Raw genomic sequence first — 16,538 nt, 5'->3', positions numbered from 1 at the left:
TAAGAGCCATCGATTCTTGTAAAGAGGCAAGCAGACACAGCAATTGATACCTTAGGTGGAAGCCACGACAGGAAGACGGCTTTGCACAAATTTGAGTCTGTCACAATGAAAGCCAAAAAATGCTGTCTGAGTCTTTTTTCATAAACTTCCCAATCCTCAGCTGAAGCATGATAAGGAGGAAAAGAAGATGGTAGGACCCGGTGAAACGGTATCCTGTCTGTTAATGGAAGCCAACAAAAGGGTCACAGATGAAGTAAGCTCTTCAATCAGGGAGGGTAGTATGGTATCCATACAGAATAAACCTTATGAAATCACATTTCAAGATTGCACGTGCAGAACCTGTCCTGTTCTTTGTCAATTGTGTAGTAACCAAGTAGTACAAAAAATAAATCCAAGACACTATTTTCCTAACAATGTTTATCAAACTCACACTCTGCACTTGTCCAAGCCTTTCAGTCCCAACAGACAAGGTGTCCCATGCTGGCTCCCAGCAATGTGCAAGACCTGAATTCTGTCTTTAAGGCATAAAGGTTCAGCCATGTAACCAGTATTCATTTCTGTGTTCTGCCCAGAGATTCATGACAGCAACACCATTCACTATGCACTCTAAAGTAAATATGAACAGGGCAGGTCGACAGTATCAGAAGGCATTTATGAAATCAGGGTTCCCAAGGGACATCAGAGAAAATGGAAGTGCCACTGTTTTTGCCACAAGACTGTCATCACCACTGCCACCTAAATCCTGATGAATGCCCAATTCAGCTTACAACAGTTTCTAGACATTGGCCAATTCACTTTGCATATGAATACAACAGATCGAGTTCCTGGCCTGAGCTGCCAGAGTTGATGGTTTTGTGTGTGTGTGTGTGTGTGTGTGTGTGAGAGAGAGAGAGAGAGAGAGAGAGAGAGAGAGAGAGAGAGAGAGAGAGAGAGAGAGAGTTTTTCTCCTTTTCCAACAAAGGCTGTGGCCGAAAGCTTATGTGTAAGTGTTATTCAATTGCGCCTGTCTGCAACTTAGAATGTTATCGTTATGGTAAGTAGCAATCTATCTTTTCCTACATTGTTGATATCCCTACCTAGAGTTTCCAGTGCTTGATTTTGCTGAACAGCTTTCCTTCCATCCTACAATCCTGTGATGTTTTCCTTTGTACTATTCCCTGCAGCATTACTCTCTGCACCTGTTCTTTTTCTTCTTTCCTGTGTTTTTAGACTGTCCTCCAAACCGCATCTACTTCTGAGCCACACTGTTATCAATAATCATTCACGCATAACACAGTCTTCATGATCATGCAGAATGTTAATGCAGCATCTGATTCTTTCCTCTGATAGTTGTAATTTTATTTATTACTACCCACCTCACCCTTTGTCTTGACATACTTCAGCGTTTTGTTTTCCACACCTGTTCATGCCACACAAACTTGGATTCTCAACCTAACACATCCCAATTCCCCCTCTCTTCCCTTGTTGCAAAACACACACACACATTTCCATATCACACCCATTCATTTTTGCCCACATTTCTGTGCATTTTTAAAGTATTTGCGTGTATTTTTACATAGTTTCTTGGGGTTTTGCACATGTTTGCGTACCTGCACATGTTTTTGCATGTCTTTACATGTCTGTTCTCTATCCAGCTCCTCTCACAACCATCAAGACCTATTTGGCCCATTTCTGGGTTATTCCCATTTCCTTCACATCATTTCTGTTACAATGGACCCCTGCTACATCTTTCTGCAAAAAAAGTGACATTCTGCCTGACCTGCCAGAGTGGACAGTCAATGTGTGTGTGAGGAGTGCTTTCTTGTGTGAATGAATTATGTGTGTGTGTTTCTCTTTTCTGACAAAAGGCTGTGGCCAAAAGCTTATGTGTAGGTATCTTTTAATTGTGCCTGTCTGCAACTTGGCGGAAAGATTATGTGTAACTGTCTCTTATTGTGCCTGTCTGCAACTCATCATGTTATCTTTATGGTAAGTAGCAATCTCTCTTGTTCTACATTTTTTATATTCTTATCTGAAGTTTCCATTGTTTGATTTCATCACAGCCAGTGTCAGCCTATACACGGAGTCTAAACAGTAAGTACACTAAACAGCCTCATCCATCTGTTGTGAGCCCTATTGCCTCCTGAGTTGCCATACATAAGCATTAATGTTCGGTGTCCCCAGTGAAAGGATATAAAATGTGATAAAAGATACCCACAGTCCATGGCCTTTTACGTGGCATGCAATAGCAATATGCACATACAGGGTGTTACAAAACGGTACGGCCAAACTTTCAGGAAACATTCCTCACACACAAATAAAGAAAAGATGTTATGTGGACATGTGTCCGGAAACGCTTAATTTCCATGTTAGAGCTCATTTTAGTTTTGTCAGTATGTTCTTCCACCTACGCTCAATGGAGCACATTATCATGATTTCATACGGGATACTCTACCTGTGCTGCTAGAACATGTGCCTTTACAAGTACAACACAACATGTGGTTCATGCACAATAGAGCTCCTGCACATTTCAGTCGAAGTGTTCGTACGCTTCTCAACAACAGATTCAGTGACCAATGGATTGGTAGAGGCGGACAAATTCCATGGCCTCCACGCTCTCCTGACCTCAACCCTCTTGACTTTCATTTATGGGGGCATTTGAAAGCTCTTGTCTACACAACCCCGGTACCAAATGTAGAGACTCTTCGTGCTCATATTGTGGACGGCTGTGATACAATACGCCATTGTCCAGGGCTGCATCAGCGCATCAGGGATTCCATGCGACGGAGGGTGGATGCATGTGTCCTCGCTAACGGAGGATATTTTGAACATTTCCTGTAACAAAGTGTTTGAAGTCACGCTGGTACGTTCTGTTGCTGTGTGTTTCCATTCCATGATTAATGTGATTTGAAGAGAAGTAATAAAATGAGCTCTAACATGGAAAGTAAGTGTTTCCGGACACATGTCCACATAACATATTTTCTTTCTTTGTGTGTGAGGAATGTTTCCTGAAAGTTTGGCCATATCTTTTTGTAACACCCTGTATACAAATGGTGGTAGTACTGTGTACACAAGGTATAAAAGGGCAGTGCATTAGTAGAACAGTCATTTGTACTAAAGTGGGTCATGCAGAAAGGTTTCTGGTGTGATTATGGCTGCACAACAGGATTTAACAACTTTGAAAGCAGAATGGTAGATGGAAATAGGTGTATGAGACATTGTATTTCAGAGATCGTTAGGGAATTAAATATTCCTCTCACTTTGGACAATGTAGCTGCCGACACCTTGATTTAATGACACAGATGAGTGGCATCTGCATAGGGTTCTATTGCTAACAGACTAGCAACACTGCATGAAATAACCTCAAAAATCAATGAGTGACATTGGACAAACGTATCTGTTTGGATAGTGCAGCAAATTTTGCTGATAATGGGCTATGGCAGCAGACAACCAATGTGAGTGGCTTTGCTAACAGCATGACATTGCCTCTACATGCAGCCCCTCTCCCCATCTTGTGATGATATCACTTGGATCCTAGATTACTAGAAAACTGTGACCTCATAAGATGAGTACCAGTTTCATCTGGTAAGAGCAGATGGTAGGGTTTGAGTGTGGTGCAGACCCAAGTTGTGAAGAGGCTGGTTGTGGCTCCATAATGGCCTGGACTGTGTTTACATGGAGTGGATTGGGTCCTCTGGTACAATTGAACCAATCAATGACTGGAAATGTTTATGTTTGACTATTTGTAGACCATCTGCAGCCATTCATGGACTTCATATTCCCAAGCAAAGATGGAATTTTTAGGGATGACAATTCACTATGTCACTGGGCCACAGTTGTTCGCGATTGGTTTGAAGAACATTCTGGACAGTTAAAGGTAATGGTTTAGCCATCCAGATTGCCCAACATGAATCCCATCAGACATTTATGGGGCATAATCGAGAGGTCAGTTCATGCACAAAATCCTGCACCGGAAACCTTTTCACAATTATGGGTTGCTATAGAGGCAGCAGTATTTCTGCAGGGGACTTCCAATGACTTGCTGAGTCCATGTCAAGACAAGCTGCTGCACTAAGCCAGGTGAGAGGAGGTCCAACAATATTAGGTGGTATCCCTTGACTTTTGTCACCTCAGTGTGTACTGTATCCTTATCATACAGTCATGTGCCATAGTGTTGCCACTGCACACATCATCACAATGTCTCACAGAATTTTTTTCCAGGTATTAAGATATTCAGATACACCATTTTCAAAAATGTGTCATCAGGTTTTGAGATATCTAGAGTCACCAAGTTCAACAGTTTGTCATCCGTTTCAAAGGCAAGCTATCAGGATTGACATACCAAGACAGTTATTTCAGATACATAACATTCTGATTTTATACTTCAATGGATTAAAGTTAACACTCAAAAAGACCTATTTACATTCCCTTAACACCACTTTTAATGTATTCTGCCACTTGTTTGGCCTCTTGAAACTTACAACTGTCTTGTCACACATCTGAGTTTTTGAATACTGGGTATCTAACCCTGACTTTGCTAAATCATGTTAACTTTCTGACACACCACAATAATACTGGCATTATCTTGACTTGTTCCATATCCTGGAAGGTAATTATATTTAGATAATACTATCTATTATGACAGAATAAGAACTACATTGCCACAGTTCTTTATATTTCTTAATATAAAATAACGATACTTATTTCACATACCTTTATAATTAATGTCAACCATATCAACTGCTTGAAAGTTGAAAGCTTTTGCTATTAACACAAGCCTCTGGCGAGCATACAGTATTTCATAACCATCATCTGATCGTGAAATACCTGAAAGAAGCAGAAAACTTCATTAAAATTGTGAGAAAATAAATTATAGAAAATAAATGTATGCAATATATTAAAGGTTTTTTACATCTATTTAAAATTTTATGTTTTACCAAGATCAGCGCACAAGTCATCACTTCCAATGATCAATGCAACAGGTAAAAAACATGACTTTTCAGCCAGTTCAATAGATTTTTGACATATTGTGGGTAAGTCCATTATTCCTTTGGCTGATTCAATAAATAAGATTAAGTTCATTTTTATTTTATTCCTCTCATCTCCTACGATTACATTTAGTTTGTCTGCAAACTGTTGGAGAATATTAGACATAAGTACATTTAAATTATATTTCACACAAAAATGTTTTTCTAAGAAGTACAGTACTGATAAAATAATTGTAAACATGACTGTCAATGTTATATATAAAGAAGGAAAATGATATATTAATTAAATCTATCCTCTGCAACAGTATTTTACCGAACAAAAGACATAATGTGCTAGAGAACAACAAAATCTGCATTTTTTGCAGTATTAGAAATTACAAAGCATGTTGCAGAGGGTATTTTTTTTACTGAACTGTATATTACTGTTTTTTCTGTTTAATATGTGGATGGAGTGTAGAATTAATGATTGTAGGCAAAGCCATTATTCTGCGAGAGCTGTTATTGTATTCTGATTTAAAGAGTGAGGGGCAGTCAAATAAAAACTGAACCTGTCGCAACGGGATCATGGAATGATTTCCTTCAAAAGTAATCACAATGTGCATTAATACATTTACCTTAGATAAGATGATCAGTTCCTATTTTACAGAATGTGGCCGCAGACGGTTCCACAACTGCATCAACTCTTGCACTTCCTCGTCTGACTGAAATCAACACCCACGTGTGTCTTTCTTCGGGTCACCAAAGATGAAAAGGTCACATGGTAAAAGATCTGCCTGTATGGAGGATCTTCCATTGTTTCCCACCCAAATTACTGAAGTGTAGCCTTCATCCAATTGGCAGTGTGAGTGTGGGCATTGTCATGCAACAACATGATTCATTCTGATAACCCCAGCATTTGCTTCACGTAATTTAGGGAAACTAAGGAAAACCTAATTCAAGATGGCTGGATGAAGATTGGAGCTTCCACCCTCCCAAATAAATGGCCAGTCTGTTTAAAACAGTGCTACCTTATTCACTTTATCCCTAGTGTGCAATACTTTCTTTTACAAAGAAGTGATTTAATAACGTTTCTATTTTGTGTGCTACAACTTCCCATATATTCGCCAGGAAAACTGAGTCAGTACATCTCTGTAATGAGTGAGATGATGATCTCAGAAAGAGGATACGTTGTTAGTATTGTACATTTGGGTGTAGGTTTTTTAAGAAAAGAAAAGAAATCAAAAAACATAGTACAGTATGAGAGAGCTTTGTGAAATGATAGTTGTTTTATTATTGTTATTATTATTTATTTGATTTGCATTTTTTACCAAACCCATGCTGTGTGTAACATAAATAAACCTTCACTGTATACAACATTATGCTTAAATCAAACTTTTTAAATGCCTTTCTAAATAGATTTCTTTTAGTAATCTCTTCACAATCTCCTTGAGCAATTTATCATACAGTTTTATTTCTTGGTACAAAAAATTCTATTCTCAGTTTTATGGTTATTCTTTCCTGTTAAACGTAAGCTCAGTCTACATCTTGTTTCATGGTTATGGAAGGAGCAATTTGTACTGTAATTATCGGTGTCATTTTTAATGTGTACAACTGATTGGTAAATTACTCACACTGTGTAGCTGAAATCATCAGTGTTTTGAAAAGATCTTTACAAAGGGCTATAGGTAATTTCCAAGGTCTCTTGCCAGCAATATACAGATAGCCGTACCGTAGGTGCAACAACAATGAAGGGAAATCTGTTGAGAGGCCAGACAAATGTGTGGTTCCTGAAGAGGGGCAGCAGCCTTTTCAGTAGTTGCAGGGGCAACAGTCTGGATGATTGACTGATCTGGCCTTGTAACACTAACCAAAATGGCCTTGCTGTGCTGGTACTGTGAACAGCTGAAAGCAAGGGGAAACTACAGCCGTAATTTTTCCCAAGGGCATACAGCTTTTTCCGTATGATTAAATGATGATGGCATCCTCTCTGGTAAAATATTCCTCACGTAAAATACTCCCCCATTCGGATCTCCGGGCGGGGACTGCTCAGGAGGACGTCGTTGGTTGGTTTGGGGAAGGAGACCAGACAGCGAGGTCATCGGTCTCATCGGATTAGGGAAGGACGGGGAAGGAAGTCGGCCGTGCCCTTTGAAAGGAACCATCCCGGCATTTGCCTGGAGCGATTTAGGGAAATCACGGAAAACCTAAATCAGGATGGCCGGACGCGGGATTGAACCGTCGTCCTCCCGAATGCGAGTCCAGTGTCTAACCACTGCGCCACCTCGCTCGGTCAGGAGGACGTCGTTATCAGTAGAAAGAAAACTGGTGTTCTACGGATTGGAGCGTGGAATGTCAGATCCCTTATTCGGGCAGGTAGGTTAGAAAATTTGAAAAGAGAAATGGATAGGTTAAAGTTAGATATAGTGGGAATTCATGAAGTTTGGTGGCAGGAGGAACAAGACTTCTGGTCAGGTGAAATCACGGCTATAAATACAAAATCAAATAGGGGTAATGCAGGAGTATGTTTAATAATGAATAAAAAAATAGGAGTGTGGGTAAGCTACTACAAACAGCATAGTGAACACATTATTGTGGCCAAGATAGACAAGAAGCCCACACCTACCACAGTAGTAGAAGTTTATATGCCAACTAGCTCCGCAGATAACAGAGAGATTAATGAAATGTACGTTGAGATAAAAGAAATTATTCAGCTAGTGAAGGGAGACGAAATTTTAAAAGTCTTGGGTGACTGGTATTCAATAGTAGGAAAAGGAAGAGAAGGAAACATAGTGGGTGAATATGGAGTGGGGGTAGGAAATGAAAGAGGAAGCCGCCTGGTAGAATTTTGTACAGAGCATAACTTAATCACAGCTAACACTTGGTTCAAGAATCATGAAAGAAGGTTGTATACATGGAAGAGGCCTAGAGATACTGGAAGGTTTCAGATAGATTATATAATGGTAAGACAGAGATTTAGGAACCAGGTTTTAAACTGTAAGACATTTCCAGGGGCAGATGTGGACTCAGACCAAAATCTATTGGTTATGAACTGTAGATTAAAACTGAAGAGACTGCCAAAAGGTGGGAATTTATGGACATGGAAAAAACTGACAGAACCAGAGGTTGTAGAGAGTTTCAGGGAGAGCATTAGGGAACAATTGACAAGAATGAGGGAAAGAAATACAGTAGAAGAATGGGTAACTTTGAGAGATGAAATAGTGAAGGCAGCAGAAAATCAAGTAGGTAAAAAGACGAGGGCTAGTAGAAACCCTTGGGTAACAGAAGATATATTGAATTTAATTGATGAAAGGAGAAAATATAAAAATGCAGTAAATGAAGCAGGCAAAAAGGTATACAAACATCTCAAAAATGAGATCAGCAGGAAGTGCAAAATGGCTAATCAAGGATGGCTAGAGGACAAATGTAAGGATGTAGAGGCTTATCTCACTAGGGGTAAGATAGATACTGCCTACAGGAAAATTAAAGAGACCTTTGGAGAAAAGAGAACCACTTGTATGAATATCAGGAGGTCAGATAGAAACCCAGTTCTAAGCAAAAAAGGGAAAGCCGAAAGGTCGAAGAAGTATATAGAAGGTCTATACAAGGGCAATATACTTGAGGACAGTATTATGGAAATGGAGAGGATATAGATTAAGATGAAATGGGAGACATAGTAGTGCGTGAAGAGTTTGACAGAGCACTGAAAGACCTAAGCCAAAACAAGGCCCCAGGAGTAGACAACATAACTACTGATAGTTTTGGGAGAGGCTACCCTGGCAAAACTCTACCATCTGGTGAGCAATATGTATGAGAGAGGTGAAATGCCCTCAGACTTCAAGAAGAATATAATAATTCCAATCCCAAAGAAAACAGGTGTTGACAGATGTGAAAATTACCAAACTAACAGTTTGATAAGTCACGGAAATACTAACATAAATTCTTTACAGACAAATGGAAAAAGTGGTAGAAGCCAACCTCCGGGAAATTCAGTTTGGATTCCGTAGAAATGTTGGAACACGTGAGGCTATACTGACCCTATGACTTATCTTAGAAGACAATTAAGGAAAGGCAAACCTATGTTTATAGCATTTGTAGACTTAGAGAAAGCTTTTGACAATGTTGAATGGAATTCTCTCTTTCAAAATCTGAAGTTTGGAGGGGTCAAATACAGGGAGCAAAAGGCTATTTACAATTTGTACAGAAAGCAGATGGCAGTTATAAGAGCTGAGGGGCTTGAAAGAGAAGCAGTGGTTGGGAAGGGAGTGAGACAGGGTTGTAGCCTATCCCCGATGTTATTCAATCTGTATATTGAGAAATCAGCAAAGGAAAAAAATGAAAAATCAGAGCAGGTATTAAAATCCATGAAGAAGAAATAAAAACTTTTAGGTTTGCTGATGATATTGTAATTCTGTTGGAGACAGCAAAGGACCTGGAAGAGCAGTTGAACGGAATGGACAGTGTCTTGAAAGGAGGATATAACGTGAACATCAACAAAAGCAAAATGAGGATAAAGGAATGTAGTCGAATTAAATCGGATGATGCTGAGGGAACTAGATTAGGAAATGATACACTTAAAGTGGTAAATGAGTTTTGCTATTTGGGGAGCAAAATTACTGATGATGGTTGAAGTAGAGAGGATATAAAATGTAGACTGGCAATGACAATGAAAGCGTTTCTGAGGAAGAGAAAGTTGTTAACATCGAGTATAGATTTAAGTGTCAGAAAGTCTTTTCTGAAAGTCTCTGTATGGAGTGCAGTCATGTATGGAAGTGAAACGTGGACGATAAATAGTTTGGACAAGAAGAGTATAGAAGCTTTCGAAATGCGGTGCTACAGAAGACTGCTGAAGATTAGATGGTTATATCACACAACTAATGAGGAGGTACTGAACAGAACTGGGGAGAAGAGAAATTTGTGGCACAACTTGACTAGAAGAAGGGATCGGTTGGTAGGACATGTTCTGAGGCATCAAGGGATCACCAATTTAGTATTGGATGGCAGTGTGGAGGGTAAAAATCGTAGAGGGAGACCAAGAGATGAATACACTAATCAGATTCAGACGGAGATAGGTTGCAGTAGGTACTGGGAGATGAAGAAGCTTGCACAGGATAGAGTAGCATGGAGAGCCGCATCAAACCAGTCTCTGGACTGAAGACCACAACAACAGCAACAACTTATGATCCAGAACTTCATCATCCACAATCTCGTTTTGTGTACATAGCCAGCAGCAATCCTGTTTTGCCATAGCCGGTGTACACTCTAGCTATATCTTTCACCAAGTTTGACACATGTCTCCAGATGACAATACATGCAATTACCAAAATTGTGATTTGGCACTAAATGAAGTCTCAAACACTGTCCACAATGTGGGATCTCAGAATTATCTCCTGCCAGCTAAGGGTAGTCCAAGTTGAGATCGCACAGGCCTCAGTTCACTCATCTGTAGAGGATTGCTGACAACGTTCACTATTATGAGATGTTCTGTGTGATCCTGGAAATTAAAGAGCTCTGCTAATATTTTCAGTTATTTTTATAGCTCTTTTCTGTAGTTTGAAAACTGTGTTAATATTTTGTGCATTTGTCCATCAGAAAAGAATACCATACTAAGACTGAGTGTACATATGAATAGTATGTGACACTGGCTGTTACAGTCATGACATACTGACGACATTCTGTTTGCAAATATCTTTGTTTGTTCACACCACTTCAACTCAGAATCAATATTCATTTCTAGAATTTTTCTGTTTGTTACACAGTCTACAGAAAATCGCCTACATTTAACTTAACAGAATCATTTTCCTTCTTCAAACTGAAATTCATGGCATTTGTTGTCTTTATGTTCACTGTCACTTTATTGAATATTAATCAATTGTAAAGTTCCTTGTTAGTTTCAGTTGCTTTCTCTACAAGGGACTTGCTTGTTTTATCAGTGACTATAATATTGCTGTCATCATCAGAGAGATGAAGAAGCTTCCACAGGATAGAGTAGCATGACTAATACTACTGGGAAAGTTATGTCTCTATTCACTACAGTACTGGTCCTTATGTGCTATTCTGAGGATCACCTATATTAATGTATTATGCATCTGAAAAATGTTTTACTAAAGGTTTAGACTTATTTGAGGTAAGTTAGGTGTTATCTCTGCTCTTTGCACCCTATCTGTTATGTGTGATTGGAACCAGTCATTCGCTACACATCTTATTTCAAATACTTTTAGCTTATTCAGCAGAATATTGTGTTCAACAGTATCAAAAGCCTTAGAAAGATCCTCTTCATCAAGAGCATCAAGTACTGTATCTCTTTTGTGAAATCTACTATGGTTGATTCTGTATTTTTTATCATTTAGCAAAGCAGACTGTGATTCACTTACAACATTGTATTTATTCAAGTAATTCATTAATATGTATTTCATAATTGATTCTATTATTTTTTAAATGATGATGTAGGGAGATAGGCCGGTAGTTTTCTAGTTTTTCTGCATTACCTTTCTTTAGCAGAGGTAAAACCTGTTAACTGTTTTAAATACTCTGTAAATTTTGCTGGTGTGAATTACTTATGTACTGTGTTTGCTGAGGGAGCTTGTATATTTTGTTTGCATTGTTCCAGCACACACTGCAGTATTTCATCTAAGCCTTCTGGCTTTTTATTTTTGTTTTGTATGGTTGAGGAAATCCCACTATGGGACATATTATTACAATATGTGCAGATGGGAGAATGGCTTTAACCCATCACTTCTACAATGCGACATGGCGAGTGAGCGTCTCCTCCTTTTGTGTGGGGTGACCTGTTCCTTGGCATCAGGCTTTGAAGGTGTTTAGAAAACAAGGAAAAAAAGAAAAGGTAATGACTGCTATGGACACCATGACAAATGACTTTTGAACTGACTTGAATGAATTATACATCCTGATTGTGAATTCTGTGGTAGAAGAGAAGGTACCAATCTTGTTTTTTTTATGTCTTATAAGGTAAGAAAACGTGCACTGTTGGCGAAAACATGAAAGTGCTACCCATCCCATCCTTTCTGGCATGACCCATACCAGTCCAAAGATGTGTACCATCAACCCCACAACATCCCACATTAGTGAATGAAGTGTTAGAGTTACTATTAGGGAGTGAAGACCTTTGTTTTCTTTTTGAAGTGTGTGTGTGCAATGGACAAATGAAACTAGATGGCCAATGGACAAATGAAAATAGATGGCCCACTTTGCCATGATTTTCAACCTTCTGTGTCAGAATTTTAATAGTAATGACAAGGAGCTTTGTGACACCTCCGATCGGAGCCACTTTCACCAACTCGCAGCAGCAGCAGCTGAGGAGGAGCAGGAAGCTGGGCACACTGCAGTGGGAGCCTGAGCAGAGGACACTGCAGACATTCTGCAAACACACAGTGGGAAGCCAGGTGGAAGAGGGACACATTGCAAAGAGCTTCTCTGACATGAAAAATCATGAGAGTTGTTCTGGCCTGGCAGTAACCATTTTACCTGCCTTAGAAAGCAGGAATGTGCTGACAATTCCAGCACCCCATGGCCACAGGGAGAAACATACACACAGTTCAGAGAATTCACACAGGGAGGTGTGTGTGGTAGAAGCCAGCATTCTTAAGTTGATGTTTTTCTTGACCGTAAGGATGTTCCTTAAAAATAATGGATGCCAGCAGACTCTGAGACAAGGCCCAAACATGAGTCTAAACATGAGTCTGCCCAGGCCTCAAGCAGAAAAAGCGTTTACAGGAAGTGCCACATAGCTGCTCTCGCAAAAGCTTCCGAATGCAGAAAAACATTGTAAGAATGTGAAATCATGAGAAAGATGCCGATCCCTGAGGCACGTGAAGTGTCGGCAGACGTGCCAACACTGTTTTGTTGGAGGAGACCGAAATGCATGCTATAAGCTCACGCAGGCTGGCGTGAGGTCTGAAACAGGATACGTAATGAATGCTATAAAGAAAAGTACGTAGCTTCTGGAATACTTAACTTTAATCCACATTTGTAGAACATCTCTCGTTACTGTACAGGCTTTATAATCACAATATCAATTGGTAATGGCGCCTTGCTAGGTCGTAGCAACTGTAGCTGAAGGCTATGCTAACTATCGTCTCGGCAAATGAGAGCGTAATTCTCAGTGAACCATGGCTAGCAACGTCGGCTGTACAACTGGGGCGAGTGCTAGTACGTCTCTCTAGACCTGCCGTGTGGTGGCGATCGGTCTGCAATTACTGACAGTGGCGACACGCGGGTCCGTCATATACTAGCGGACGGCGGCCAATTTAAAAGCTACCACCTAGCAAGTGTGGTGTCTGGCGGTGACACCACAGCACGCACTAGCCCATGCCAGATAGAAAATTTCCACCCAGCACTGAGAGGTGAAATCATGAAATGGCAATTTGTCATTGCGCTGCATTGAAAATTTTGTCCACCAATGACGCCGAAAGGAAGAAAATTTCAAAGAGCAGTTGAGTTGAGAGATGGATGAGAAGCGAAATGGGGAGTCAGTGAGAAAGTGCAAAAATGAGAGGACATGAGGTCTCTTCCATTCACAGCTAACATCCACCTTCCAAAACTGTGAGATCACAGCTTCAGCCACACAACTGACAATGGGCAGACAACACAGAAGGTATACCTGGGCCTCGTTGCAAAGATTTTGACTGCCGATGAGGGCAGTGACTTGTGGCGCACAGCTCCAAGGCGACGTGCCATACCGACGTAGTGCTTGCTGCCAATGGCAGTACATGACAAATGATAACAAATAATGGTGAGATTATTCGTCTCCCCCTCCTTCCTCTTAATAACTGAGTCATGTATATGGCCAGTCAAGTCAGCCCTGAGATCTGTAATTTTGTTTTGGTTTGTGTAAACAGCAGTGAAATAAATACATTTCTTTCCTGTTTTCATCATATAAGCAATCTACTACATTCATACATGAACGCCTTAATTTCATACTCTTTGTGTTTGTTTTTATTTAATTACCGATATCAATTAATTGTTGGCTCCTAATGTGGAGCAATCTCAATATTCATCTACTCGTCATTTCATGTCCAACAGCAGAGAAGAAATGTGAAAACTAGTTTTAGGGAGAGAAATGTGTGCCAGTTGAGCTACAAAAACAATGTATTTTGATACACATCAGCAAGGCACCACTGAATAGGTTTCGTAGTGGTATCTTCACTATTACAAGCAGAATGTTTTATTTTCAAAAGTATTCATTTATTTTGTCATTTTGTAAAATTAAAGACAAATAAGTACACAAAATAGGCACATTGTTGCCAGTCCACTGCTGGATAGTTGGGTACAAGATGGTACCAACATGGACATAGAAACAAATAAAATTGAAACTGAAAATGTCAGTCACAGTGACAATGACCAGTTTCATTTTTCAATTAACATGGACACAGATGATACTAACATTACCATTCAAAATGGTATGATGATGACAGTATCCCACCTAATGCAAACATGATCAGATAGGGTGCATTGTACACCCCAGAAATGCCGATCAAGAAGCAAAAGAAAACTCTTGGTGCTTTCTAAACTGATATAATACAACAGTTCAATGACTTCACATAACATTCATGTGTTGATGTTCCAAATGAATTATTGGATAAATTAAAGGGGAAAGATCTAGAAACACAACTGCTTGCTGATTTTTGACAAGATATAAATAATTTAAGCCAAAATGTGTCATTAGTAGGTGAGAAACAAGAAAAGTTCACAGAAAATTGAAGAAGGTGTCTGAGGCCCAGACAAAAATGCAGCAGGAGCAGTGACAATTGTGCCAGAATAGAAATACACTCGCAGGTACCGTAGACGAATTGTAAACAGTGTACAAAGGTCTATCTGAACAGCTGCAAGACCTGTAATTGCAACCAGTTAGCTTAAGTTTAAATACTCAGTTCGTGAGAAACGAGCAAGCAAGGACAGATAAGGACATTAGGCAAATAAAGGATAGAGCCAAGGCTGGTACACTAGACCGAGGCAGTACCCTGGCACAGAAGGTAGTCTAGGAACACAAAGGTTACGCAGCTGTTAATGAGGATGCGATGAAGGTACAGAAGGCAGTGAAAGAGATCAGCGGTTGAAAGTAATGGTTGTAAAATTGCAGACTAACATTGTTAATAACACTGAAAATGAAAGGGAACATTCAGCCCCAAGGTATCAAGTGTCAACAGACAGGAGAGATAACTAATCATTTATCCACACTTGAATCCTAACCTGTCAGGTGAAATAGATCACAACTATAACATGCAGCAGGTGCTGCCAACTTCTGTCCCTGAGACACTTAGGAATTCAGAATATGATCCAATACATCAAAACAATGCCACGCCAGCAGTGGGCAGTGGTGCATGCCTTTCTATGTTGTTCGCGGATGAAGACTTATTATGACACAGGCAGTTTCTTATCTTTCCTTCTGAAGGTAAATGAATACACCCAGTCATGTTCATAAGAGCCTTCCAGAACATTTTTTCAAGGAACTGGACCAAAGCATAGAAGGTACACTTTGTGATAGAATATACACAGGGTGACTTCTTGTTGTGGGCCACTGACATGATGGAATAATGTCACACCTATAAACAGTTTGAAAAGGCATTCCCAGACAAGTGCTGCTCCATAACAGTATGAGTGAGACTGAGGCGTAAAGTGTTTAACCTGGCGCCACTCTACACCAAACATGAATGGTTCAGAAGATACTTTGAGAAGTATCCAAATAAAACCCATTACTGGACAAACTCTATATCACACATAGATGTCCTACAAATTTTAAAAAGCTGACTACCGGATAACATACATTAGAAATTGATCACCACTCCTGAGCATGGTACAGAGATTTTCCTCTCAGTTCTCAATTCAATTGATCTTATCTATGAAAGGAGACCTGTACAGCCACAAAGTGACAGTGCACAGGCAGACCCCACATGAACTAACGAACAATGTGGTGGGAAAGGCAATCCAACCAACATAGTTGACAGACATATCCCCCTCAATGCAGTACCAATAGGAACCATCTGGTAATGGAAAGGGACAAAAATTCAGTCAAGGATATAAAAGTAATCATGTACAGAATTTCAGTTGGTCAAGATTTCATGACAAGAGAGATTATGGTCAGCAAGCATACAATGTGCCACCAACCGGAGGCAATGACCCAAACGGCAACTGGGAAGGGCAGAATGCAACCGGGTGACAAAATAATCCACTGCTGCCTGACTATAATCAGTACAACCAAATTACATTACAAATAGCAGCCAGGGACTATGAAATTTTGAATCAAGGGCCATGCAAGAGACAAACTGGTGAAAGCAGACAAATAATGTGCACATAGTTCATGTTACCCCTAACAAGGTGGTTAGTGCTCAGGGTAATTTGGAAAATTCAAATTGGTCTCAGTAGGTCCCCATTTGATGCCCAGTAATAGAGGTGGTGACAACTGTGGTGACATAAAAGATATTACCAACTGTGTAAATGAAAATGAAGACACAGTACAGGCTCTAATCAATGCACAAATACTTGGCTGAAGGGTACCCACAACACTGGACACTGAAGCTATCACGATTATAATTTCACAGGGTCTGTTTGATCAATTGCCAAAATGAGGACACATAC

The 16,538-nt window shown here is 39.9% G+C and overlaps 1 protein-coding gene across 10 annotated transcripts in view; it reads right to left on the bottom strand.

Annotated features, from left to right (window-relative positions):
- LOC126172355 (citramalyl-CoA lyase, mitochondrial-like) overlaps positions 1–16,538 on the bottom strand; it is a 224,401-nt gene that overhangs the window by 98,397 nt on the left and 109,466 nt on the right. For all 10 annotated transcript variants that reach the window (XM_049920882.1, XM_049920884.1, XM_049920880.1 and 7 more), the window contains exons 5-6: positions 4,917–5,112; positions 4,693–4,806 (exon numbers count right to left, since the gene is read on the bottom strand). In XM_049920882.1, the coding sequence (XP_049776839.1) occupies positions 4,693–4,806; positions 4,917–5,112 (310 nt within the window). The remainder of the gene's footprint in view (positions 1–4,692; positions 4,807–4,916; positions 5,113–16,538) is intronic.

Source organism: Schistocerca cancellata, chromosome 1, assembly GCF_023864275.1.
Source record: "Schistocerca cancellata isolate TAMUIC-IGC-003103 chromosome 1, iqSchCanc2.1, whole genome shotgun sequence".
Lineage (NCBI taxonomy): Eukaryota > Metazoa > Arthropoda > Insecta > Orthoptera > Acrididae > Schistocerca > Schistocerca cancellata.
Note: the sequence above shows the minus strand (reverse complement) of the source record. Positions and strands in the feature narration are given on the sequence as shown.